Below are 27,581 nucleotides of genomic sequence, written 5' to 3'. Positions count from 1 at the left end.
GAAATGACAGAGTTACTGTGTGGCGGTCCCTCTACTGTACCCTCTACTGTACTGTCACTGTACTGTACTGGCACACCCGAAAGCATCATATATACAGTTAATACTTGCGTGTGTGTTTTTGTGTGTGTTAGGTTGCGCACAGGTGGTGAAAAACAACCATGCTGTTTTCGTGCTCATACCCACCCACCCAGACAGCCAGCCAGCCACCCACCCACATAGCTCCGTAAGGGAGTGGTTGCACCACTCAAAAAATCTGCCTAATGATGTCACTGGTGGACGGGTTTCTGAACTGCCCACAGCCCTCCTATGAGACTTTAGTAGAAAAATAAATTGGTATTTTATTAACATTAGTGAGGACCAATTATATTGGTCCTTACAGGATCTCCTCACTGGTCAACAAAAACACCTTGAAGACCTTAACAGGAGCCCTCGTACAAGGCTTCTTTGACTATGCATGCACCTCCTGGTACCACAGCACCTCAAAGGCCCTTAAAACTAGGCTCCAGACTTCCCAAAACAAACTGGTCAGGCTCCTACTTGGCCTCACCCCCCGTACCCACCTCACCCCTGCCCACTTTGACAGACTGGAATGGCTTAGGGTCGACGACAGAGTACAGCATCTTGCAATGGGTCTGGTCCACAAGATTCGATACTCCACCAAGATACCCATGTACCTGTCTAGATACTTCCTTAATGTTAACGAAGTCCACACCCACAACACCAGAGGGAGTGCAACGAACCATGTACAACCCAGATTCGGCACAAACAAGGGACTAAATTCTTTTCGCTCCTATGCCACCAAAATGTGGAACGCCCTACCAACAGTCATTAAGAGATGCAAATCCCTTGACTCCTTCAAAACAAAGGGCACCTACGGACGGCTGCAATTCGAAACTGGCCCCGTAACCCCCCCCCCCCCCCCCCCCCTTAATTTTTCCCCTCACTGTATATGTCTCTTTTCCCTTTTTACCTCTATGATGAATTCCTGTTCTGTTCTTTGACTATATAGAAGTGTCTATTTGTACGTCTCTAAATGTTTTGATGAATTGAACATGGTGGACCCTCTTGTAAACAAGTGTAATGCTTAATTGGGTCGTCCACTCACAGTTAACAGTCTTTGTATTGAGTTTGTGCTTGAAATGTACTGTAATTCTGCAAACTGTTTCTGCAAACTGTCCTTTAAGCAAATATCTGATCTACAATATCACAATACGTTGTGATATGTTGTGATCTGCTATTTTCGGATTTTTATGAAAACGTTGACATTTTTATCATTTGAAAGGTTTTGACACTTATTTATTTATTTATTCAAAATAGGAATGACAGAGTGAACGTTTTAAAGTAATATTGAGGACCATTTGTCCCACAATTTACTGAATTGATTACATTATTTAAAAGGCTAAATTAATTAAATTATTTCATAGTGATGTGATGTCATTAGCCTTTTGAGACTTGGCTTTGGACCCTTTTTTGACGTTGCTGCCCATAGATATATCTATGTTGCTGCCACCCTACGTGAGTGAATACGGATGACGCAGTGACGTCGAGGCGGAAATCATTCCGCTGGAATTCTCCAGAAACTACAGGAGGAGTTGATGCGAAAAATTGATCTGCTATAAGTGTTAGTTTTTGGCAGAATAGAATAGAGGAAGCTTCTGGCATCACATTCTCCCCAAAGAGCTTTTATTGCCACCGCTATTACACACATTTAATCCGTATCATTTACGTAGTCGGAACATTCTTGCAAGCTGACGTTATTTGCGTTAGCATCTTGCTAGCATCATGTCCAGAATAGACTACAGCGTGTGGGACAACATTGAGGTATCGGATGATGAAGATGACACGCATCCAAACATCGACACACCCAGCCTTTTCAGATGGAGACACCAGGTACAGTAACTAGGTTTGTTTTAGTTTTAAGGTACTGGACAATGTAGTGACATGAGTAACATAAACAACCAGTTCGCTAGGTTGCTAACGTTTGCTAACTTCATATGTATGTTGATGACACAGAACGGTGATGAACCCTAGTCAACCATATTTCCATCAGTTGCACGATAGAAAACTGAAAAATGGGAGTTATATTTAATACAAGGAGGGTAAGGGAGTTGATGGCAACAGGAAATGCAAATATTCACCTTTTCTTATATAGCCCATAAATGGGAGTTCACCCAAACAATATGAGAGTCTGAGCCTAACAAGCTAGCCTTGGATCAAGAGTATCATAGATGTATTTGATCCATTTTGCCATTTGCATATCATAGATACAAAAGTAAGTCAGACTCCATAAAATACATCTATGATAGTCTTGATCCAAGGCTAAACCTAAGCAAATTGGTGATGTGGTGGATACCAGGACCTGAATGGAAACAAGACGGTAAGGACTTTTTTTTGGTGATATCCTTTTGGACCAAGTTTGTGACTGTACTCTGTACTGTTTACATTTCTGCCAATAAAGTGTTAAAATTAAATCAATCAATACACTTCATCAGGCCTGTATCTATTTTGATGTACCTGATAATGATCTAGTCTTCTCATGCTCTTCTGCAGGCACGTGTGGAGAAAATGGAAGAGTTTCAAACAAAGACTGAGGAGTTAGAGAAGGCACTTGCTGAATCCAAGCGTAAGCTGGCTGATGCACAGAAGAAAACACGCCAACTCGCCAACTCTGCGACAGATGACGCCAAAGCGGAGTTAAGCAAGGCACAAGCCGAGGAGAAGAGACTGAAAAAAGAGGAACGGGAAAGTGAGAAGAAAGTGGACGACCATCAGCGGGAAGAGAAGAAGATGCCGTGGAACGTGGACACGCTCAGTAAGGAGGGATTCAGCAAGGTGAGACAGGTCGTGAGCTATGTTTGCAAGTTTTAAGCTGCTAGAGCAGTGGTTCATTTAAATTGGAGACGCCCCAAAATAATCATAGTTGAGCTAGCAAGTTCACCCTGACAAGCACTTGAAAGGTTTGACTCGGTTCCACAGATAAATATTGTGAAAATTGCCGATCTACAAGCTCACAAGGCCTTGCAATAAGATATTGGCTATTTTCACAATAATTGTTATATTATTTAACAATTTGGCCACTGTTTGACCAGTTTTTGAGGGGCCCTCCTATGTCCACCTTTTGAGGGTTTGTGTAAACACAAACATTGAAGACAAAAGTGTGTAAACACAAACATTGAAGACAAAAAAGTGAGGACGCAAATTGTGATTGGCCAGATATGAGATGATGTATGATTATAAGAGCGCCCCTCACTTCATACGGGTGTGATTTTTATAGTTTGTTCATTACCTTTCTTTCTTCCGTCCGTCCGTCCTTCCTTTCTTTTTTTGAGGTCTAAGAAGTCCTTAAATTGTCACTTAACTGTCATCTGAGCCTCTGAAGACCCCCCCAAAATCATGTAGGGACCCACATGTTGAGAAGCACCTTAGGGCAGCATTGTAGTTCTTGATGACATATTCTCATGCTTCCCTCTTGTAGAGTGTCGTCAACGTCAAGCCAGACATTGGTGAGGAGACCGAAGAGCAGAAAGAAGAAAAGCATAAAACCTTTGTGGAGAAGTATGAGAAGCAGATCAAACATTTTGGTAAGAAGCATTGCCCCTCGTTGGTGTCTCATTCCTTATTGTTGCATGTCAGAGGCATCGTCCTATTCTTTACTGCATGATGAAGGGCTGCAGTACTCTAGCTAAGAGTAGTGAGGATCTATCATCAGTGTTATTTTTGGTACAGGCATGATGAAACGTTGGGATGACAGCCAGAAGTACCTTTCTGACAACTCCCATCTAGTATGTGAGGAGACTGCAAACTACCTGGTCATCATGTGCATCGACCTTGAAGTTGAGGAGGTAAAAGTTACAAAGAAATACTTTAATGAATCATTTCTGCTTTCTAACCAAGGCACACTACAATGTTTATCACATATACAGGGGTGCACACAAGCGGTGCGCCAGTGCGCATGCGTCGTCAAAATGTTTGGTGCGCGGTCGATCAAAGGCATGGAGGCGCATTTGCACACCAACAGCTGAGAGACAGGGATTTAGAGAATGCTGACAGGCACTCAAAAGGAACTCAAATGAGATGTTAACGTCCTGTAAGTAGACTTAGAAATAAAACTAGTGTTGACTAATCATTACAAGTGGCTCTTATTTTGATGAGGAAGTCAGAGGACAGGAAGTACGTGCTTTTCAGTTGTAAACAAGCTAGATGACAGTTTTTAGCTGTCAAAGTGCTAGTTGCGAAACCACGTTAGCGACCATATTTACAATATGAAAACTATCGGTCACTTAAACAATGTAGGTTACACACACTGAAATTAAACATGGAACCTGCAGGCACCATTAGGTGAGTAATTAATTGTATATGTGTTGGACGTTTGTGGTTGTGCTAGTGATAAACGGACACCTGCTGCCAGTGGGATCATCCTACTGCTGCTTAACGACTACACTGTCTGTGACTAGGTGTACTAGTGTAGCGTTGCATCTGTTGCATCTGCCCGTGTGAATGCAGCATAACGTTGTGGCAGGATACAAACGTCCGTACCGTACCCCCCCCCCCCCCCCCCCCCCCCCCGCGCTGTGCGCACCAAACTACATGGGCATGTGCTCCTTTGAGTACTAGCCCAAAATAATAGTGTGCACCCCTGCACATATAGGCCATAGCTGTGGCAAAAGTGATCTAACTAAAATGCACTTCTGCCTGGATTCTCTTTTTTATTTCAATGGCACAATACATTTACACTGTCCGTCATTGTAAACTAAATTCTACGAATGTTGCTTCTTTCATAGAAACACGCATTGATGAACCAAGTGGCTCATCAGACTATAGTCATGCAGTTCATTTTGGAGCTGGCCAAGAGTTTAAAGGTGGACCCCCGTGGCTGTTTCCGTCAATTCTTTGCCAAGATAAAGGTGAGTGTCTGTTTGTTCTGTGCTATATTTTCACATGAGAGGTTTTTGGTGCTGAAATTTGAGTGGTGATTTAGAAATGACACATACTGTACGAATATGCATAAAGGCATACCTGCCCTGATGAAGACCAGTTGGGGTCGAAACATGTTGGCTTTTAATAATTTGTAGACATGATTAAAGTACCTTGATTTTACGCCCTCTCCTCCGTTATTGTGCTCAGGTCTTTCTTCTTTTTTTATGCATAAGTCAATTTGATTTACAAACCAACAGCCAAAAGTCTGTGTTTTCTTTTTATTCTTTTACTTTTGTGTTGAGTCGAGCCTGACCCCTGATACCAGGCTTGCATTCTCTTAGAGAATGTTCTCTAGAGAATGTTTAAGTGAATATAGTGGATATATTGATTTTATGGACCTTGGAACACAGACAGACTCTTCTAATGTTCTATGCCACCGCACAAAGTTTAGTCATGTCTGAGCGAGTGAGTTACTAGAACAGAAAAGTGAAATACAACAGCATCGTGGTATATGAAACCATGGACCCCAGATGCTCCATTATTTAGCACCAAAGCAACTTCCTAACTAAGTGATATATCCCCTATAGACTGCCGATCAGCAGTATCAGGATGCTTTCAATGAAGAGCTGGAGTCCTTCAAAGAGCGGGTACGTGGTAGGGCTAAGATCCGTATCGAGAAGGCCATGAAGGAGTATGAGGAAGAGGAACGGCAAAAGCGCATAGGACCTGGAGGCCTGGATCCTGTAGAGGTTTACGAGACCTTACCAGAAGTAAGACTTTACTATTGCCACCTAAACCCTATACTTAGTTGACCGTTTTTTACCGAATAAATATATATATATAAGTAGGAAATACATTTCTCTACTGGCCAAGGGGCAGACTGTCTCCATAATATACTTACCATAGACCATATTTACCCACCTTTGGCCATACTGAGTTCCTGTAGCAGATTCATGACCACAAATGCAGTCCTCTGGTGGGTGTTAATTTGGGACTAACAGTTAATGACCATTAATGTTGGTTATCTGTCATTTATAACTCACAATTAGCATCCCTAGCAGCCACAGCCCCCTCTTAACTAATCCCTGAATGGTGGCAACCCTACATTGGCATTGCTATGATTAATGACTACTGATACAGATTGCTGATGCCTTAAAAATCACATGTTTTGATTTAAAATTTGTTTTAATTTTCGTTCAAGTCCTGATACCCTTTTTATTTGCAGGAGATGCAGAAATGTTTTGATGACAAGGACATCTCCATGTTACAGGACGCGATCAGCAAAATGGACCCGACAGTAAGTTAGATTCGTTTTTTGTCGTTTTTATTTATCTTATATGGGAGTGGCTGATAAAATTATATTAGTGTTTATTAAAATGTCTATATTGTCTGTACCTAGTTAAATGGTAATATGACGAAGACACAACCAGTCAAATGGTTGGAGATTTGCATACTAAGTATCTTTTACTGTAAAATGAATGTGGTAGTCAAAATGGGTATGTTACGTTATTTCTTTTTAAAGTTTAGCCATATATAGAGTGCCAAAGTTTGTAGTCCTAAAACCCAGAAATCAAGTTAGAAGTTTTGCACTTTATGGTTCCCTCATCTCAAAAGTATTTTTTCTTTTATTGTTTTATGGATTTCTGGTTAGATATCTGAAATAAAATGGTCTGTGCAGTTAAGGCTTCAAAATAAAAAAAATCCAATCTGTACGGTAGAGTATGTTAATACTAGTCTAGTAGCTCACTGGTAAAAATGTCAGCATTTAAGCACAAAACCAGGTTCAAATCTGGGGTAGAAGAGGAAAGTTACATAGTGCTGCTTTAACATTGATTGATTGAAGTATTTATTAACAGTTTCCAGAATGGGTACATGCAGGGCTCCAGCGTGCGACCTATTAGGTCGCATATGCGACTTAATTTATTAAGGGTGATACTTAAAATTGAATGAGGTCGCACAGGTGCGACTTGCTGGAAGGATGAGTGGAGGAAAAAAAAACATCTCGCAGTGCTTGCCCGTTCCATTGATTGAAAACATTGGACGTTCGCCTGACGCCCAGTGTTCAAAGAACGATCGTTCACGAAAACCCACAAATAAGCCCTTCAGATTTGGATGGTCAGAGCGGCGCGATTACATACAAAGTCAATTCAAAGACGAGAATTGCGCAAACGGGCGCGGCGCGACCTGCCGCGGTACAAACTGGACGAACCGAGGCGAATATATATTCAGGTCTGAACACAGCTTATCCGACACAAATTAACTAATCTTTCTCAGCTGTACAATTTCACTGGAGCGCGCAGCGCGCATATCTAACTGCATGATGATCAGTCATGATCTACACAGACAGCCGACTCCCGACCCAAACACTGAGTGAAACTTAGTAAACGTGTTGTTTGATTAAACATGTGCCACGAAAAATAGCTTCCAAAGCTTGTTATGTTTGCATCGAGGAGGTAGCCTATGTGTCCATACCATACGTGAAAATAGCTGATCTACAAGCTCACAACGCGTCGCGTCCGCGACGCGTTGTGAGCTGAGTGACTTTGTGGTGGGTTGAAACCATCTACAGTGTTTTGAAGTATAACCAGGTAGGTTGCTGTTTTTTACACAGTGACCTTTGTAGGGGGTTTTATGATTCAAACCTTTAATGGTGGAAACCACTACATAAATAAATGGCGCCCGATGTGGGGGCATGATAAGATCATGTATTAATACCACGCTATACAAAGAAAAAAATGGTGCTACCTAATTTGTGGTGGCGCTACCAAATGAAAAGGTAGGTGGCACCAGTGCTACCTGTGAAAAAGTTAGTCTGGAGCCCTGGGTACATGAAAGCACAACTCAATACAGACTGTTACTGTGGACGACACACTGATAAAGCATTACACCTTTTTCAATTAATCAGAACATTTAGAGACGTGCAATTGCAAATATACACTTCTATATAAAAAAACAGGAAATCACGTAAGGAGGTAAAAAGGGAAAAGAAAAGTGGGTGAGGGGGGGGGGATTCAGATTTTACACGGGCCAGTTTCGAATTGCAGCCGTCTGTTGGTGACCTTCGAGAGCAGTTTTGAAGGAGTCAAGGTATTCGCATGTCTTAATGGCTGTTGGTAGCACAGTTATAGTCTGTGAGCCAGCATCCCAAATTTGGGCCATGGGTACCATCTGGGGGGGGGGGGGATAATTGTCAATCAATTCATAATCCCATGCCAAAACACACATTTCAAGCCTATACCTGTACATGGAACCAAATCATTCTACTTTCTACATTCTGCTAAACTTATGATTCTCTCTTATTCTCTCTCCTTTTGAGAACAGCCGTTTCGACCGAAAATCAACCGATAATTCCCAGTAGGTTACTTATTACGCCGATCTTATCTAGCCGACCGGCTCGTCTGGAGCCTACTGGCTGCGATTGGCGTTGATGACACGTTAACCGATCTTATCGGTCTATTCAGGTCTACTGGACATGCTGGGAGCCTACTGAAAATGACAAGCCTCCTCATACCCTCCCCTAAACTTAACCGCAAGCATGTCGCAGCGCGGTCCTAATATTAACGCATGTTCGCCAACCTTAATCCTGTCGGTTTTTTTATCAGTCGGCAGGTATGCCCATACTCGTCGAAAACAATCGTACTGATCCGAACTGATAACTGCGGTCTTGTCCATTGATAACAGTCGAAGCGGGTGTTTGAAAAACAGTGGTAGGCCTATAACTCAGAATATGTTCTTTATTACTGGCAGTGACAACATAGTGACTATACATTACACAAGATGTACTTCTGTTTTCAAGATGTTACACAAAGCTTTCTCTGGAAAGAACCTAAAGTTGTAATACCATGAATACATACATAGATTCTAAGGAAATGTATTCTAAGTGTATAAGTAATGAATTCTACAGATGCCTTCTAAATCCTAACAGTTCTCTGAAAAGAAAAACATGTCCATATATACACAGCACGTCTATGGTTGGCAAAATTGCTAACTCATTCATTAATTAATTTATTCTTGACAGAGTAAAAAGTATGAATCGATTATCCAGCCGGTTCCAGCCACAGTTAATGTACCTTTGGATTTGGGCCACCACTCACTCACTCCAATCAATCAAAAAAAATCTTACTTTACACTTCCGCTTGTGCCAAATGTATTCACGATCCCCACTATCCCAAACCAGTAAATATTATTTTCATATAGGCTATTGATCCATCTCATTTTCTGGTAGTGTTATAATACAAGACGGCACACACATAGCTACCACTGGTGAAATGCTATCACATATTTTCTAACTATTGATTACTTACTTAAGTGGCTAAATGAGACTACAGAGGTTGTTGGAAACCTTACATGTTTTCACGCCGAACACATTAATTTGTGATGTGATGTTGAAGTCATGAGACTGGTCTAGTTTGTTCATTCGTGAATGTTATATTGCTGAACAAAATGTAAGTATCATTGACTTTCATTTACCACAGAGCTTATAATAATCAAATGCAAAAATCCCGTAGACCTTTTGTCGAGGAAACCTAGAAGATGCTAACTTCCTCCTCCTGCCTATAAATAAAGTAAACCCTGGACCACTCTATAATTTATATCTTTACTTTTATCTAAATTATATTTATATTTTGAGGAAATGCTTAGAACACTTCCTATTCAGTGTGCAACATCACCAATAGTCTTGTATGTGCAGATTCTGATACACGCTACACTAAGCGCATGATTTGATCTGGAGATAATTATCTAGTGTACAAACGTTTTTCCAGTTTTAAATGATTGAGACTGTTACATTGAGTTTGAATTCAGTCTTACAGTTGTAATTACCTTTCTGCGTCGGGAGAGGCCATAAAACATGATGGATGATTGCAGCTTTAAATGGCTCATCTAATGAATGTTGTTGTTCTGTGCTCTAGGAGGCCAAGATTCACATGAAGAGATGCATAGAGTCAGGGCTCTGGGTCCCCAACTCCAGGGATGGCATTGGGGGTGACCGAGACGAAGATGGTACCTACGAGGAGGTGAAACAGGAAGCGGAAGAAAAGAAAAATGAATGACCAACACTGTTTTTATGATGACTTGTTTTCGCAAATGTGCTCACTGTATTGCTAATCCCTATTATGTAATATGTATGACTAGTTTGTTGCCAGAAACGTGGGGAAAAATCGATGACTTATCTAAGACATTCAGAAAAGGCTTTCTGCTTCAGGCCTCAGTAAAAATGTATTTGTATGATGCTGCGTAATTTGTTTTGTCTGTGCATGTCAGTACATGGGTGTCTGTAATTTGCCAGGCAAAATAGCCTCCATGACTTTTAGATCTAGCCTTTTATTTTGGTATGTCATTTATTTAATCATGTTTTTTTTTTTTGATCATGGAATATCTGAATCACATATTTGAATGGTGAAATTTCCCATGGTTGTATTACTCAAGTTCCCTTTCTGTATATCCAGGATGCATAGCAGAAATAAATTTTGTTGCATATTTGGTTCTATTGGAAAAATGATCAATGAAAAGTCCTCATCTAGACTGAATGATAAACCATGAAATCCAAGACATGCTAATTTGTAATCGACCAGCAGGTGTCGTCCCCGGTGTTCTAAAATTGATAAGAATAAGATATGTTTCTGTGCCTCTGTTTACCTTACATTCTACCAAGGAGAGGTCCAAACTACAGTATAGCGTTGGTTGGCCGCGGGCATATTATTTAATTTGGTAAAGGCCATCTTTCTGTTCGACTGTTTTTTTCACTCACTGTCAGACATGTATTCAGGGTTGTGAGGTTGTATGGGAGTGGCTCTTTTACGAGGGCTGGTTTCGAGAAGCGACTGTTTTCGTCACGACTAGGCTTTCATGAGAATTCAATTTTCATTTTCACATCTCATGTGAGTAGGCGGGGGTGAAATACAGTCATCATTCAGAACATGAAGCGACAGAGGTGTTCCAACAATACTTTTTGCTTCCGCAAGACAATAGAAGATCTGACTCTCATCTCCATATGGTAAGATTCTTGGACCTGATTACTTACTAACATGTCTGTCAAGTTCAGAATTAATGTGGCTGACTTGACAATTCGATCGACACAATTTATAACCAAAGACCCACTACACGCGGGTGGGCGGCCATTCGCTGACGCAGTAGTCTATCAACATTACAGTGAGTCAGTGAGTGGACATATTGGTACGTTGACGCTGCTTTGTTTGCTATTCTGTAAACAAACAGGTTGCAACCCCGGAAGGCCTTTACAAATCTATTGGATTAATCGCCCAATATGTACTGCTTTCCCCCATTCCATTATATGACATGATTGACTGCCCAAATAAATTATCAGCTGTGTAGATATTCAGATCTTGATATTACTCTGTACTTCAACTTTGTGTGGATAAATGTATTTATTATGGTGGTGGTATTTTTTAACGTAGTAGCCTATGAAGTATCTATGGCTGCAGCACTTTTACGTCAACGTCTCCCGTAGAGACCGGTCCGTTCTTCATTCTCACTTTATCAGTTGACTGTTGATATATTGCATTATGACTCTGAGCTTCATCATGCAGTACAACTTGTCAACCAGTAGGTATCTATCTATCCTACCTACCTACCGGACACCAGGAAGAGTAGAGAGAGGGAGGGGGAGGGGGCACCTGACTGCTGGGCTTGTATTAACAGTGTTTCTCAATGTTTTTCATGTCAAGGACCCACAAATTAACATGTATTTGGTCGGACACCCACAAGAAAGTATTTTGTGCCAGGAACCCCCATAGGCTACAAGATTTGTGTTGTTAAAATGTTTCAAAGATATTGAGTTATTTAGTTACCAGTATTTAAGCAGATCTGCAAGGTCAGATCAGTTAATAGCTGATGCTATTAACTGATTTAGCTGGGGACTCCCTGGACCACTGGGTAGGCCTGGAACTGGACCCCACTTTAAGAACCAGAATGGTTCAAATAACAATTTATTCATTCAAATAAGTTCCTGATTGCAGCTTCCTAACACAAATCGTACAAACAACTTGCTGTTCAGTGATTGAGCAGCTCGACACAATGTCTGGCCCTCTGATCTCCAAGAGCGCCACCACCAGGGAAGGAGGAGCACGTCCTGGTCCTTGTGAAGCTCCTCACAGTCCTGGCATCCATGTCTACCTGTTCTGGACCAAGAAGGAAGGGGAACGCTACCTGTCTCACACAGAAGGACAGGTCACCGCTGAGGACCTGTGTATCTGCGCTGCAGAGGCTGTTGGTAATAGAAAAGACACCAGTTAATGTATTTGATATAGTTTTTTATTAACCCATCAAGACCTGAGGCCGATGTACAAAGGCCTAAATCAGTAGTTTTCGTAATTCAAAATTTCAAGATTAAAAAAGAAAGAAAAAAGTAAGGGTGCACGATTATGAAATTATGACCGATCTCCGATTATTTGCAGGATCATATCTGCCGATACCGATTCTGACCGATTCCGATATTATACAGGGGACAAACAAGCCTAGGCCCTAGGGGCTTGGCCCAAAGCCTGTTAATAAAGTATATTCAGTCAATCAATAAAAAGCCTAGATACTCTTTTCCAAGTGTCTGTTTTCAAAACTGAATGACTACTGAATGAGATGAGTACACAAATTAAATGTAGAATGTTTTTCCATTTTTCCATTTTTTGCTGGTGGTCTTATTTTTAGACCATTCCGATACCGATATGGCATTTTTATGGCCGATTCTGATTATGCTACCGATTAATCGTGCATCCCTAAAAAAAGAGCACGAATAGCAGATGTATCAGCTCGCAGCACGGTACAAAATGACGTGCTGTGAGTTTGTACATACCGGTATGATAGTTTTGAATAGCCAATGCTACAATCTTAAACCCTAACCACACCAAAGGGTCCAAACGGAGTTAACGCTAAAACCGACGGTCTCGACCCTTTGGTGTGGTTTGGGCCATTGAATTCCATGCGTTGAATCACTAGGGTCAACGTGGGTCAACGTGCAACAAGACATCACACCGCAGGGACAACGCTAAAACCGTCTTGACCCTTTGGTGTGGTTAGGGCTTTATTCTAAAGTGACACACAGATGCTTTCCCGTTTTTAATGGGTTGAAATACACACTAGAATCCTGAGAGTTAATTTACTCCGAGAGTGTACAAAATAATGGACCCGTAACACCAAGGACTTTGGTTTGAGGATTGTTTTGATATTTTTAGTTATACAGACAATGTTCTCAAGTGGGTGTACCGTGCCTGTTTCTACTCCAGAGGTTACTCCACTATGCCATCCATTGTTTGCACTCTATGATCCAAAACTGGGCTGCTGGTATAGCCCCAACCACGTATTCGTCCCAGAGAACTCCGGCTTTGAACTGCACTATCGCATGAGGTTAGTCATTAGCGTAGAAGGGAGGTAAGGTTAATATCCTGAATACATTCACATACTGTATGGTAGCTTAATATTTAAACTGTTTTCTTTTAGGTTTTACTTCCGGAACTGGCATGGGATCAATGAGCCAACAGTCTCCCGTTACGCTCTGCGTTCTAGTTCAGAGCACAGAGGTTCCCCTCTCTTGGAAATGACGTCCCTAGAATACCTGTACTCTCAGGTGTGTTTTATAATATAGTAATTATAAAGGATGTTTACAGGTATTTAATCATAATAACAATCTATATAGCACATTTCTTAACATTGTACATCTGTACATTTGTACAGATAAAAGGAAATAAGTACTGTATACATTTATAGTGAAATGGTTACGATTCTCCTCAACAGGCTAATTCAGATTTTGTGAACGATGTCGTGGCGATGGATGAGTCTCAAACTGAGGCAGAGCTACATTGCTTCAAGAACGAGAGTTTGGGAATGGCAGTGCTGCACCTCGCGCACCAGGCGATGCGTATAGACTGCAGCATACAAGAAGCTGCCAAGAAAACAAAGTAATGCATTGGATAAGACAAAAGCAGTGTGCTATCAGGTCCATCCAACTATGGTGTCAACGCTTTAACCAGATTATATGCACATATTCTCTTTTTCACAGCTTCTTGCACTGTATTCCAAGATCCTTTGCCAAACACATTGCCAAGAAGAACTTCTTGACCAAGATCAGGATCCGGCGAGTCTTCAATGACTTTGTGCGGACCTTCCAGCAGCACACGGTGGATGTGGGGAGGCTGGGTGTCCAGGAGGTCATCTACAAGTACATCTCCACCCTGGAGCACCTGTCACTCGCATTTGGCACAGAAGTCTTCCCTGTGTGCGATCTGAAGTTGAGGGAAGATGGGGAGGGTAGCGGGTCTTATCTCAGTACCACCCATGCCCACGGTGTTTCAGAAGACAACTTTGCTTCCCCGGCCACACATGAAATAATGGTTTCTGGCACTGATGGAATCCAGTGGCGGATATTGTCTGGACAGAAGGTACGTGATTGGTGATACCATCATTCTGCTCTGCTTGGTGTTCTGCTCATGTAAAGTTTATTATTGTTGTTTGGGTGTGGTCTGTCACCCTCTAGGTTTATTATTGTTGTTTGGGTGTGGTCTGTCACCCTCTAGGAATGAAAAAAGCGCTTGCATTTCACTTTTAATTGCACATTCATTCATTGCTTAAAACGTTTGTTGCTTCTACTGTCGTTATTTGCTGTTATGAATACAGCTTGGAGCATTAAAAGAGAGTTGCGAGCCCCTTTTTTCATTTATGATTTGACTGATTTTGCAGACAGAGTATGGGTTTTAAATTTGCCTTTGACTGTCACCCTTTAGGCCCAGGCTAACAATTACTTCAGGACCGATTATACTGGCAGCATGAAGAAATCAAAGCAACAGCCCAACCAAGAGGACGCCGACTCGTCGGAATGGACCTCCTTCTGTGACTTCCCTGAGATATCCCACATATCCATTAAGGGAGCCACTGTGTACATTACCACACAGGATAACCACTCTGTGGTCAGAGCACTTGACTTTCATTCTGTCTAAAAGCAGTAACGTTTTAATTTTTTAAACGACGAATGTAAGAATAATAGGTCTCTATTATAGGGTCTGAACGTGTAGTGTGCAATATTCTCCGATTATTGCACACTATATGTGCGTGTAGTTCCTTAATGTCATTCACTGTCACATCATGTATGGTATATGTAGGAGGTAGCGCAGATGGTAATTGGTAATTCAGTGTACGTGTGTTTTATGATATATGTGGATGTAGGAGGCTAAGATGAGCTCCAGCATGCAGGCTCGTTCCTTCATCTCCCTCTTAGATGGATACTTCCGACTGACTGCGGATGCCCACCACTATCTGTGTCATGAAGTGGCATCTCCCAGGGTAGTGATGAGTGCTGCAAATGGCCTGCATGGACCTATGCTGTGAGTAGGCCTGTCACAATTAATACATAATTGCAATTATTTTAGATAATTGCAATTATTTTGCATAAGCGTCACCTGTGGTGGTGTGGAACGCGTGTGTCGAATTTGAAGTCAGTGGGGCGAACGGTTCTCGAGTTACGTGGATTACAGACAATTAATCCTGAATTTAAATGTTGTAATCGTGACAGCCTTAGCTGTGACTTGTTGTTATGACCCCCAGTCTAGGGTTAGGGGAAGTAACATAAAATTGACAATGACAGTGGAATTTAAAATTGAATATATATATTCCCACAGAATGTAAATGTTTACACAAAAATGTTCCGATAATACAATGGAACATAAACAACAGATCTAAATAAAAAATAATTCTAAAAGCCAAATCGAATCAAAAGGTTTGGGTGAGAGGACAGAGGAAGTGATTATCTGCTGCCGAAGCTGACAGTCCTCTCCCCATAGTCTATTTCTTGAGTCAGCTTTATAGTCTATCTATGGTGAGTGTTCTCCAAGCCAATGCAAGCAGGGTTCATCAGAGTCGGTCAATCCCTGAAGGGAACCAATTCTCCATAGGCAGCTGGCAGACTCCAGTGATCAATGGACTTGACTATCCATTTGCCACAGGCAGCTGACAGTCACTTAGCACTCAACACCTCCAGTTCTCCACCTCTCCTTCAGAAACAGAAAACAACAAATAATACAAAGTACAAACAAACAAGCAAACTCCCAAATAACCCAATTACAAAATATACTGTACACATTCCTGGCCGTAATACTTGTTTTCTGTTTAATTTAGTCCTTTAGTTCTAGTACTAATTTATATTGACCTCTCTTCACACAAGAATAAAGACACATCATTAATAATATAACTCTCTCCAGTGATGATTTTGTGCTGATGAGGCTAAAGAAAGAGAATCCGGATGATGGAGCCTTCCTGTTACGCTGGAGTGTTGTGAACTACCATCGAATCATACTGGCCGTGCTGAATAAAAGCCAGGTGAGAGAACAAATAAAGCACTTTACTTTAGCAAAGAGCTATATACTATATTGATATTTTATCGATATTGTAATATGAGACTAGATAGTATCATCTGGATATGGGATTGATATGATCTTGATATGGCCTAAGTGTTGTCTTTTCCTTGTTTTTAAGGCTGCATGTTCTAGCTGTTCTATTTGCCTTTACCATCTTAAATATTATATTATTCATGGTATTATTATGTTATATCTTGTATATTACTGATGATTGTTTATAACAAATCGAATTGTGTAAATATAAATATATATATATATATCATCTCCATAATATCACTATATCAATACAGAGGAAAAAAATATTGGGGTATTTGATTTGGCCTCTATTCCCCAGCCCAATTGTAGTTATACTATAGTAAACTAGTATTGAGGAAGTGTGTGTTTGTGTGTGTGTGTGTGTGTGCGTGTGTGCGTGCGTGCGTGCGTGCGTGCGTGCGTGCGTGCGTGCGTGCGTGCGTGCGTGCGTGCTTGCTTGCTGGGACCCTACTACCATTCAGAATGGACTAGCACCTACACACAAGCAGTTCCGAATTCAGCAGAAAGACTCAAAGTTTTGCCTGGAAGGCTGGGACAGGGAATTCTCCAGTGTAAAGGAGCTGGCAGACAGCCTCAAGACATTTGTACTCAAGTCGGGTACAGACTGCTTCACTGTGAAGAAATGCTGTCTACCTAGACCAGCAGGTTAGAGAGTGTGTGTGTGTGTGTGTGTGTGTGTGTGTGTGTGTGTGTGTGTGTGTGTGTGTGTGTGTGTGTGTGTGTGTGTGTGTGTGTGTGTGTGTGTGTGTGTGTGTGTGTGTGTGTGTGTGTGTGTGTGTCGCGCGCACACGTGTAAAATGTAAACTTCAATATTATGTATTATGTAATCTGTCTTTGTTTTGGCCTGAAATGCTAGGGAAGCCCATTCGCAGCACTGGATAATTTTGAGGGTTTTGTTTATGTCTCAGAAATGTGAGATACAAAGAAATTGTGAGAAAATAACTCACAAACTTTATGTACATGTACCGCTGTGTGTGTTTGTTTTCCTCGTTGCATAGAACTATCCAACCTGCTAGTGATGAGGCAAAGGGGAAACCACTGTGTTGCACTGAACCTAGACCAGCTGCGATTCCATCAGATCAAAGATGGGGAGTTCAAACAGGTAAAATGAAACCATCTGTGGGCATTGCTACTGTAGGACCTCCTCTAGTTGCACCCTTCTGGTTTTGATACTTCCCTCTGACTCTGTGATGTTCTTTTTTACGAGTAGGAGCAACATTTGGGTCGTGGTACCAGAACCAACATTTATTCTGGACGTCTGCTGGTGTGGGGTGGAGGCGAGGACGAACAAGAGGATGAGTACAACAACAATCTCATCGACCGCAAAGGGATCCGAGTTGTTCTCAAAATCCTAGACCTGAGCCACAAAGACATAGACTTAGTAAGTAACCATTGGTAACGCAATATGATCCTTTGCTTACACTACCCACGCGTCTATGAATTAAGAGTACCAGAAGGACTTTGGAGTGCTGGCTATTACTTTCTTACTGTCATCCTTTGCTTAGCGTCTAATAACTTTGTCAGTGTTTCATGTATTTGTTGGTTGCTCACTTGATAATCCTTCCCGTTTCTTTGTCAAGGCATTTTTTGAGACGGCCAGTCTCATGAGTCAGGTATCCCACAGTCACCTGGTGTTTGTGCACGGTGTGTCGGTGAAAGGATCTGAAAGTAAGAGCATTAACACTGTTGAGCTTTATGCGCTTGTGTGTGACTTCGTTCCTCTTCTCAAACACTTCCCCATCACGCACAGGATTTTACTATCCAGCTTTTCTGTTTTTTTCCTCCCACAGAACCACAAACCTATTTTAGACCTCACTTCTACATTCTCATAGGTCTGACCAATATTTGAAACCAAGGCAATTAACCTTAATCTTGCTAATGTAGTTTAATCAAATAATCAAGAAGCAGGGTTCTCTCTCTCTTTCTCTTTCTCTCTCTCTCTCTCTCTCTCTCTCTCTACATCATGTGTTGTGAGCTTGTAGATCAGCTATTTTCACCCAGCTCTACATTCACATATACCTCTTGTCTAGGTGGTTGGCCCTGACAAGTTGTGCCTGCTTTATTTCCCCCTTGCTTCTTCACAGACATAATAGTAGAGGAGTACGTGGAGTTTGGTCCTCTGGATGTTTTCCTTCGCAAAGAAAGGGCATCTGTGACTCCTCAGTGGAAATTCATCGTCGCAAAACAACTTGCCAGCGCCCTCAGTTACCTTGTGAGTTCACCTTATAACACGTGTTCTTCATATTAAGCATACATTATATCTGTAATCTACTATATTTAGCCTCATTGTCTTATTTGAGGTTCAAACGTTACATTCTTGCTTGTGTTTTATCCTTTCTTTAAGTATGTATATTAAGTAATGCTCAAAAGGAGACACCTGCAAAAAACACATGAACCCTAGGCTATCCTGTGCAGTTTAGTGCATGATCATAGTTGTTGAGTGTGAACATCTGGTCCCTCCATCTTTGTGGCAGTTAAACACTATTTGCAGATCACATCATTCTTTAGTGTACTACCAGTAAGACACCCTGAGGGCGAGAAGCGACCTAGGTCGCGTGCACGCATCCGCCTGGGTGACGGCAGACGGCAGACTGCTGGGCGAGCGATGGCACTTTATCATGGGGGTCAGATCAACATATGGAATGAATTCTGTACTGGCCATATACAGTATGGAGCATGTCCTGAGTGTACAGGGTTTGATGAGGTCAGATCAACATATGTCAGAACAGGAAGGACAGGTGGGGTAGTATCAACATTTGGAATGTCAGAACAAGTCAGCTTCATATATGGAGATCTAAGGGTTTGAGGTCAGATGTAGAGTTGCTGGCCGTGTCCATATATGCAGATCTAGGTGATGAGGTCAGTGTCGTGACTAGTGATCTTCATATATGGAGATCATGGCCATATATGGTGGCGTGACGTGTCACGAGGCATGATGTCACGAGGCGTGACCATATATGGAGGTGTGATGACACGAAGCGTGACCATATATGGACTGGCGTGGGGTGACTAACTAACTGACAGACGGGAGATGCAGGTTTTCATAGTAAATGCAACCTACTGTGGCAATAAACATAGAAATGTTACCTGGTTATTCCAGAGTCTCAAAATGGAGAAGTCCATGAAACAGTATCTGGTTCCTAAAGGTATATCATGTACAAAACTTGCAGTAAACTTTTAATATGCCACCATACTGTATGGATGTGTTATATGCATATGTACTGACCTCCAATTGCTTTTGTCTTAACTTTTATCTTAACTCTCTTAACTGTAGACTAATTCTCAATGTGGCAAGTTTAATATACCAGTTTATTTTTTATTATTAGTTGGTTTTAGTCCTTTGTCTTAACAATTCTCTGTATAGTATATACTAAAATATCATTTCCATTTTGATCAATACAGGAGAACAAGCAGCTAGTTCATGGGAACGTGTGTGGAAAGAACATTCTAGTGGCACGGCGCGGTCTGGAGCCTGGCACCTCTCCCTTCATTAAGCTGAGTGATCCAGGCATTAACCTGAACGTCCTTTCACGGGAAGGTACGTACAGTATGTACTTTAACTGTCAGAGACAACTTCACCTCAGTAGAAACTAGTGCAACACTTGTGTGCTTTCATCTAGAGTGACTGCTGTCTTATTTAAATCAGATTAAGTCACAGGAAGCTTCATACATACTACTTCCTTTGGTTTGTTTCCCCTTGTCTTGCTGTTCATCATATCACAATGTACCATAGAGGATGTTAAATGCAGTAGTAGTCCACGTTGTACTGTGTTCACATTAGCTGTGAGCCTGTGACAAAGTGACAGGCAATGCATTTTCACTTGTCACTGTGTGACAAGCTACAAGCTACCCCCCAAAAAAGTTTAGCTGGCTTGAGCTTTTTTCAGACTCACCACTCACCTTTTCCACTCATTTCCACTCACCTTCTCTGTCAACACTTGCTTGTAATGGGGGAAACCGAATAATTGCATCAGCCTGTTTCCTTATAGTTTCCTTTACATTTTTCTCGCTCATTGCTCCCACACAGAGGCGCAGACGTGATGACGTTAGCGAGCGTGTTGCACAGAAATTCAACTGTGACTCGGCAGCTACTGTAGCTGGCAATTCATTTTGTAGTTCTTGTCGCTGCCTGTGCCAGTGTGAATGCACCATTAGAATAGTTCACAAATGTTATTCCACTCGTGTGGATCTCTACATTTAAAAAAAGACAACACATTAAGACTTTTTTACAACTTTCAACTGGCATCCCTATTTTGGGTATGTCATTATAGGTGAAAATTCTAAATCTTCTTTTTTATTCAAACATAGGGAAAATAGTACATTTACAAGCTCACAATGCGTCACATTGTGACACATTCCACAATGTCAGCCTTGATTTGACATTTGACAATGACCATACATTTCAGCAACAACATGGATTTCCTCTGTACATCGTTTGTTCTTGAGATCACATAGCTAATTGTGTTTTTTGTGATTGTGTTTTTGTTTTGTTTTGTTATGGTCTTCATTACAGAGCGTCTGGACAGGATCCCATGGATAGCTCCTGAGTGCATTCCAAATGACGCACGGATTCGAAATGCTGCCGACCAGTGGAGCTTTGGTGTCACACTGCTAGAAATCTGCAACAATGGTGATCTACCCATGAGTGGTGACTTATTGTCTGAGGTAGGGTTAATGCCTCTGGCAGTCTACCATATGCCTGGTTTCACAGCAGCAGCCTTGATGCTGCTGTCCTGAGAAGACGTAAAATGTCTCTTTTGGGCCTCGAGATGCTCTATCTGACCTCTGAACTCCTGACCCTCCCCTCCCGCCAACAGAAAGAGCGATTCTATCGGCAAAGGGGGCGCTTACCCGTGCCCCCTTCTCAGGAGCTGGCCAGCTTCATCAACATGTGTTTAAGCTATGACCCCGTGGAGAGGCCCTCCTTCCGTGCTCTGCTCAGAGAGCTCATAGACATCATGAACACAAGTAGGTCCTTTCTTATCAACTGCAATGTGCAGATGGTTTCCTTTCGAGTCATGTCACTGCATTCAATAATCAAATGTTTCACAACTGTGCTCAGGTCCTGACATCCCTACCAGTGAGTCACAACAGGATGCGAATCATAGTGTGTTCCACAAACGCTACATGAAAAAGATGCGGGACTTAGGAGAGGTGAATTGTTAATTTTTGGTCTTACTTGTTAATGTTCTTTTTAATGATTTTCTCGTCAACACAAATCTGTTGGTTGCAAAGTAGATGCATGGTTTGCCATGTGGCAGACCTGGGTTTGAATCCAGGTGCTTACACGTCCTCATAACAGTTAACTACCCTATATCTGTTCACTTTCTTGGTTTGCAACATTTTGCAATGTGTTTCATTTTGGAAAATAATCTTCTTAATCATGTCTGCAGGGTCACTTTGGAAAAGTGACACTGTATCTGTATGACCCAGCCAATGATGGCACAGGAGAACTAGTGGCAGTGAAGGCTTTGAAGCAAGATGGAGGTGGCAGCGAACTCCATGAGGGCTGGATGAAAGAGATTGAGATCCTCAAGTCACTCAACAACACCAACATTGTGAAGTACAAGGGCTGTTGTACTGAGATAGGTGAGTCTTCACTCAGCTTGTTAATCTCACTATGATCGTTTTTGCTATACACTCACGGTAACCTGCGATGTGTGAGAGTCATGCTGCATACGTGTGCCTTTATGGTTGCAATATTCAGTTGATTAGCATCGGAAGTATTAGTAATAGGACCATGTTGTGGCCCTGTTCATTATTTTCCTAGTAACTTTTATTTACAGTATATCTCAAAATTCTGAGTTTTTTAGACATACGTCACATCACAATTTCAAGAAAAAAACATAACTTTTTATTATTACTCTGTGGCAGAAATGGGCTCCCATAACAAACAACACAAAATATTGAGAAATAGGAACCAGAGCTATAAATGTAAATCCCCATTGGACTCACAGCACGTGTATGACACAGATAGAAATGGTTTCTCTGTTGGCAGGAGGACAGGTGGTGCAGCTTATAATGGAATATCTGCCACTTGGGAGTCTCAGAGAGTACCTTCCCAAACGTAAACTACGCATGTCCCAGTGCCTCGACTTTGCCCAGCAGATCTGTCATGTAAGCTAAGTTACTGTACCAACTTTGAGTTTGGTGATATACAATAACTTTATTTTTTTTGGATGAATTGCTATTTTAAAATCCTCTTCCTGCTATGTATCTTGATTTCTCCTCTTTTTTGTTTTTTGTTTTCAAAAAGGGGATGGACTACCTCCACACCAAGCGATACATCCATCGAGACTTGGCTGCCCGCAATGTCCTGGTAGAGAATGACACTTTGGTCAAGATTGGGGACTTTGGGCTGACAAAGTACATTCCTGAAGGAGATATCTACTACCGTGTCCGTGAGGACGGAGACAGCCCTGTTTTTTGGTCGGTTCACGCAACATTGTGTGGTTTATCAACCGCTTGTACTATATACTGTATTTGTATGCTTTACACTGTAAATCATACAATCCTGTAACTTTCACAGGCAGTGATGGATAGTAACTAAGTAGTATTTCCAATTTTCAATAATTTTACTCCACTACATCTCAGAGGCAAATATTGTGCTTTTGCTCCACTACAATTTGGGGCTTTTTGCCTTTATTGATAGATTGGAGAGAGACGGCAAACAAGGAGAGAGAGACAGGGAGTGACATACAGCATAGTTTGTCAGGAACGGGACTCGAACCTAACCTGACTCCGCCAGATTGAAGAAGCTTGCTCAAATCACAGTTCACACTCGTTTCACAAACTACTTCCATCTGGAACCACTGTAGCCCAATCGCTGAATTAGGCGGCCCCTTTTTTTTCAAGCTACTTAGCAGGTGATTGGCAGATCCCGCCCGTAGCCGCCGCTTCGGTTCATCACTACTGCGTCAGCGATTCCAGATGGAGGCTGTGTTGTGAACTTGTGAATCAATACAGCCCCCATCTGGCGGAGTCAGGTTAACTCGAACCCGCGATGCGCTGCCTAAGGCTGCATTAGAAGCCTAACGTATTATGAACACACTTATAAGACATTACAATCTTCTCATAACCATGTATAATTATATTTATAAGCGCTCATAAATAATCATAATACTTTATAACCTTAATTATAACACATTATAACCATAATCATAACACATTATAAACTTTATTATAATGACTTATAATATCAAGTATTATAATACTTCATAACTTGCTATGTATTCCATGTTTATAACGCATTATAAAAATATAAGACAATATAATTTTCTCAAACGTTTATAATAAATTATTACAAATGTTAAATTATTATAAAAAGTTCATGATTATAAAAATAATCATAAACTTTATCATAACACATTATAAAGCTTATTTGGGATGCATAACAAGTGTTACCGATGAGGGCCCCAAATTACACCAGCACGAGTGTTTATTTCACTCATTTATTTATTTATTTTTTCACCCCCCTCCTTATCTAGACTAATTATTGGACAGTATTAGGATGTTGATATTCATTTTGTTCATCCTTAGGGCCCCAAAGCACGAGTGTCTATTTCAAGTGTTTTTTACCCTAGAAAGTATTAGTGTCTATTTCAAACAAAGTGTTTTTTGACTGGGGTGTCATATTTTGACGGCAGTTACTGCCTGTTCATATTCATTTTGTATTCATCTTTACGGACCCAAACCATACCCTAGAAAGCACAAGTCTATTTCAAACATAAAGTGTTTTAGGTATTATAATACTTTACATTAATAAGTCAGTATAATAAGCTTTATAATGTGTTATGATAAAGGTTATCATTATTTATAAGTACTTATATAATTATAAATGTTTATGAGAAAATGATATTGTCTTATATTTTTTATAATGCGTTATAAACATGGAATACATAGCAAGTTATGAAGTATTATAATACTTATAAGTCATTATAATAAAGTTTATAATGTGTTATGATTTAGGTTATAAAGTATAATGATTATTTATCAGTGCTTATAATTATAATTATACATGTTTAAGAGAAGATTATAATATCTTATAAGTGTGTTCATAATGTGTTATAAACGTGGGATGCATAGCAAGTGTTACAGACTAGGTCTACAATAGGGTATTGATACAATGATACTGTTACGTAAGTGAGTTCTTACTTCCATCACTGTTTACAGGTACGCCATTGAGTGTCTGAAAGACAGCAAGTTTTCCTTCTCCTCTGACATCTGGTCTTTTGGTGTCACACTGTATGAGATCCTGACTCGCTGTGAGTCTCGCCAGAGTCCTCCAACAGTACGTGATGGATTCTTCACTGTAAAATCCTCAATATTTTGTATATAACAATATAACACTTGTGTGTGTTTTCGTACTGATGATTTCACTGTTGTCTTAAGTTCAAACATGAAAATGCGCAGTCTCTTGCCTCAATGTTGAAACATACTCTTATATGCTTTGTTATTGTAGAGGTTCTTTGAAATGATGGGGAACGTTCAGGGTCAGATGACTGTGATGACACTGATAAAACTACTGGAGGGACACAAGAGATTGCCCTGTCCCAGAGATTGCACACATGAGGTAAATTTTTGTAACCAATTTCACCCAGTGTCAGTTGTCTAATGTAATGCTGGGCGCTCCATTCCCCCAACAGAAAGGAGATTGGCTATTTTCAGCAAAGAGATTTGGTGTAGGCCTAAATGAAAAAAGACGGGTACAGAGTGTAGAGAGTTTAAGTGTTTAATATATACATCATTGTATTTTGAATGAGGCTAATGATTCCATACTTCTTTCCATAAGGTGCACATGCTGATGCGACAGTGTTGGGACACGGATCCTGCAGAACGGCCAACTTTCAGCTCTCTCATGGACAGCATTAAAGCAATTCGCCAAACATATGATTTCCAGCCGAACTTAAACGTCTCCATGGCCCATGTTCAATCATGAGGAGGACCAATATTAGTCTCTCTCATGTACTCTCCTTTGATATTGCCACAAGATCTACCATCTATTCCAAACCTGTGGGCCAGTGCCCACTGGTGGCTGGCATTAGGATATTGCAATTCGGCCCCCAATTAATTGGTAAAACACTAAGATATATATATATGTATATTTTTTTTTATGGAGGGACAGACAGTAGGCTGACAGGAAATGGGGAGAGAGATGGGGGGGGGTGACATGCAGTAAAGGTCGTCGGGATCGGGAGTCGAACCCACGGCACACTGCCAGACTGGATTACCAGCCAAGGTGCCTGGACCATTGAGCCATGGCCCAGGCCAACACTAAGATATTAATGATAATATAACATTAATATTTAAAAAGATAATGCAAAAAAAGTATGTTTCCTTTAAAACTTTGAAAATGTGTTTTCATCGTGATACTGATAAATTGGAACTTAAAGTAAGCTATACTATGTTAGTTTCATTGATCCAAACACAATAAAAGAAATTGATCATTAAAATGAAAATTTTCTGAAAATCCACGTGGCCCACCCGTGGCTGCTGTGTTAAGTGGTCAGATGGGTGGTCCGGTGTCCACAAACACTTTTGAGATATTCAAGTGGGCCTGAGAAAAGGTTGGGAACCGCTGATCTCTCTCTCTCATTCTCTCTCTCTCTATATATATATAGTAGCTTATGTCTAACCTACAATGCCCTCTGCCTGCAGCCGTTTATCCAGCTAGCGTAGAGTTCATGTGGATGAAAGCATACTTCTGACATTATTAAACACCGTATAGGCCTATATAATTTGCATATATCAGAGAAAGTATAAAAAACACTTGTGTAAAAATGTATGTTTTGCAAATGCTATTTCTTTTTAATTATAGTTATAAATATAGGTTACAATTTCTTTTTATACAATGGAATAAGATTGTCATCAATAAATCTTTTTTGCACCTTTTTATTACATGCTTGAGGCGTGTGTGTGTCTGTGTCTGTACTATACTGTCTGTAGGCTACTGTATGTATGGTACCTTACCGTAGGCCTATATACTGTATCAAACTGTGTTTAGGCTAGGTAGCTGCCATTGTTTTGTTTTTTTCACATGCTTCCATGGGCCAAAATTGCACGTGATATAACAAAGACATTGGTTGATAATTTGTTTTTGTGTTATTTGTTTTTATGCATGAAACATGATAAAATGAAGAAATGCCTTTTCACATGATTTATTTACCTCTGATGAGCAGACAACGTACGCGTTTCGGCCTGGTCGGCCTTCAGCGCTGAATTCTGAATCCATTCCAAGCATTAGTTTTGCACAAAAAGCAAGCTAAAAATATCCATAGCCGTCATGACAAATGTGATGATGAGATCAGCACAAATGTGATGAGGTCAGCACATTTGGGCAAGTGGCTATGGGCCGGCTGTTTTTAGCCCAATAAGGAGTGTTTTTTTGTGCAAACCTAATACTTGGAATGGATTCAGAATCATGAAAACCCCCTAGTTTGACATGTCACATGCTACGAGCAGAGGTTCCCAACCACTGGTACTAGTACCACTGGTGGTACTTGAGCCCCCCTCTGGTGGTACACAGAGGAGTCGCCCAAAAAAGGAGAAAGAAAGACAAAAGTGGAATGAAATATTTATATTACTACAGGTAGTTCTTCTGACCAATCAATTGGTTCAAATAGGCTATCCAGCCGTGCTGAAATGAGCATGACAACACACCTAGCCGTTAATCGAAGATTTGAGAATGGATTAAATCACTGATTAGTGATTTGACAGAGTTTTGTCAGAGCAGCAGCATTATTGGTTTAGGAATGGAACAAAAAGGGCAGGTCCTGTATTTTAACAGCAGTTATTATGGTGGTACTTGGAGAACCAAATAGTTTCTGAGGTGGTACTTCAGTATCAAAAGGTTGGGAACCAATGACTTAGAGCATAAGGAAAGGTTGACATTTTTGCCTTATATTCGGAAGTTAATGGTATAGGTCACAAGAAACCCCTATAAAACGGTCAGCAAGTGGATTCATTAATGTATGTATATAGACAATATTTAGGCCAATAAAAAAACACTACGGTAGCCTATACCACATTTCCCACTTTAAACAAAAGAAGCCTGTCTGGTGCCGGACTATAATATTTATCGTAGACAAGTGATTATTACTGTGATTTATACTGATGATGAGCTTGTAGGTCTGCTCGTCTGCTATTTTCTCAACTCCGCCCTCGTCACGTGACGTGAGAATTGCATCCCCCCTCGTCCAATGGGAGGCCGCGCTGTGGCCATGTGTGTATTGTTTAAACTGCTCAAATCAGACGCTTGTTGTTTCATACACA

At 40.9% G+C, this 27,581-nt stretch overlaps 2 protein-coding genes and 1 long non-coding RNA gene across 5 annotated transcripts; 2 read left to right on the top strand and 1 right to left on the bottom strand.

Moving 5' to 3' along the window:
• The first annotated feature begins 1,530 nt into the window (after positions 1–1,530).
• LOC306936470 (hsp90 co-chaperone Cdc37-like) lies at positions 1,531–10,398 on the top strand. The gene is made up of 8 exons (XM_079519970.1): positions 1,531–1,890; positions 2,551–2,832; positions 3,476–3,581; positions 3,727–3,842; positions 4,782–4,904; positions 5,505–5,687; positions 6,143–6,214; positions 9,828–10,398. The coding sequence occupies exons 1-8, from the start codon at positions 1,783–1,785 to the stop codon at positions 9,966–9,968; spliced, it is 1,131 nt and encodes a 376-aa protein (XP_079376096.1). The 5' UTR covers positions 1,531–1,782; the 3' UTR covers positions 9,969–10,398.
• Positions 10,180–12,055, bottom strand: LOC306936471. Its single transcript, XR_013791497.1, has 2 exons — positions 11,919–12,055; positions 10,180–10,896 (listed from the first exon to the last, which is right to left on the bottom strand). It is a non-coding gene; the product is annotated as an uncharacterized lncRNA (long non-coding RNA).
• tyk2 (tyrosine kinase 2) lies at positions 10,805–26,442 on the top strand. 3 transcript variants are annotated; one of them, XM_079519968.1, is made up of 24 exons: positions 10,805–10,912; positions 11,933–12,148; positions 13,155–13,275; positions 13,369–13,495; positions 13,663–13,826; positions 13,928–14,306; positions 14,649–14,831; positions 15,088–15,245; positions 16,119–16,236; positions 16,772–16,955; positions 17,309–17,412; positions 17,521–17,691; positions 17,891–17,978; positions 18,395–18,522; positions 19,713–19,848; positions 20,824–20,975; positions 21,128–21,278; positions 21,373–21,464; positions 21,704–21,899; positions 22,309–22,427; positions 22,567–22,739; positions 24,483–24,600; positions 24,772–24,882; positions 25,102–26,442. In XM_079519968.1, the coding sequence occupies exons 2-24, from the start codon at positions 11,953–11,955 to the stop codon at positions 25,246–25,248; spliced, it is 3,516 nt and encodes a 1,171-aa protein (XP_079376094.1). In that variant the 5' UTR covers positions 10,805–10,912; positions 11,933–11,952; the 3' UTR covers positions 25,249–26,442. The 3 variants fall into 3 exon arrangements, with proteins under 3 accessions (XP_079376094.1, XP_079376093.1, XP_079376095.1); XM_079519967.1 differs by having other exon boundaries at positions 11,895–12,148; XM_079519969.1 differs by having other exon boundaries at positions 10,822–10,912; positions 11,977–12,148.
• Positions 26,443–27,581: the final 1,139 nt, after the last annotated feature.

This window comes from Electrona antarctica (genome assembly GCF_951216825.1).
Source record: "Electrona antarctica genome assembly, chromosome: 14".
Lineage (NCBI taxonomy): Eukaryota > Metazoa > Chordata > Actinopteri > Myctophiformes > Myctophidae > Electrona > Electrona antarctica.
Note: the sequence above shows the minus strand (reverse complement) of the source record. Positions and strands in the feature narration are given on the sequence as shown.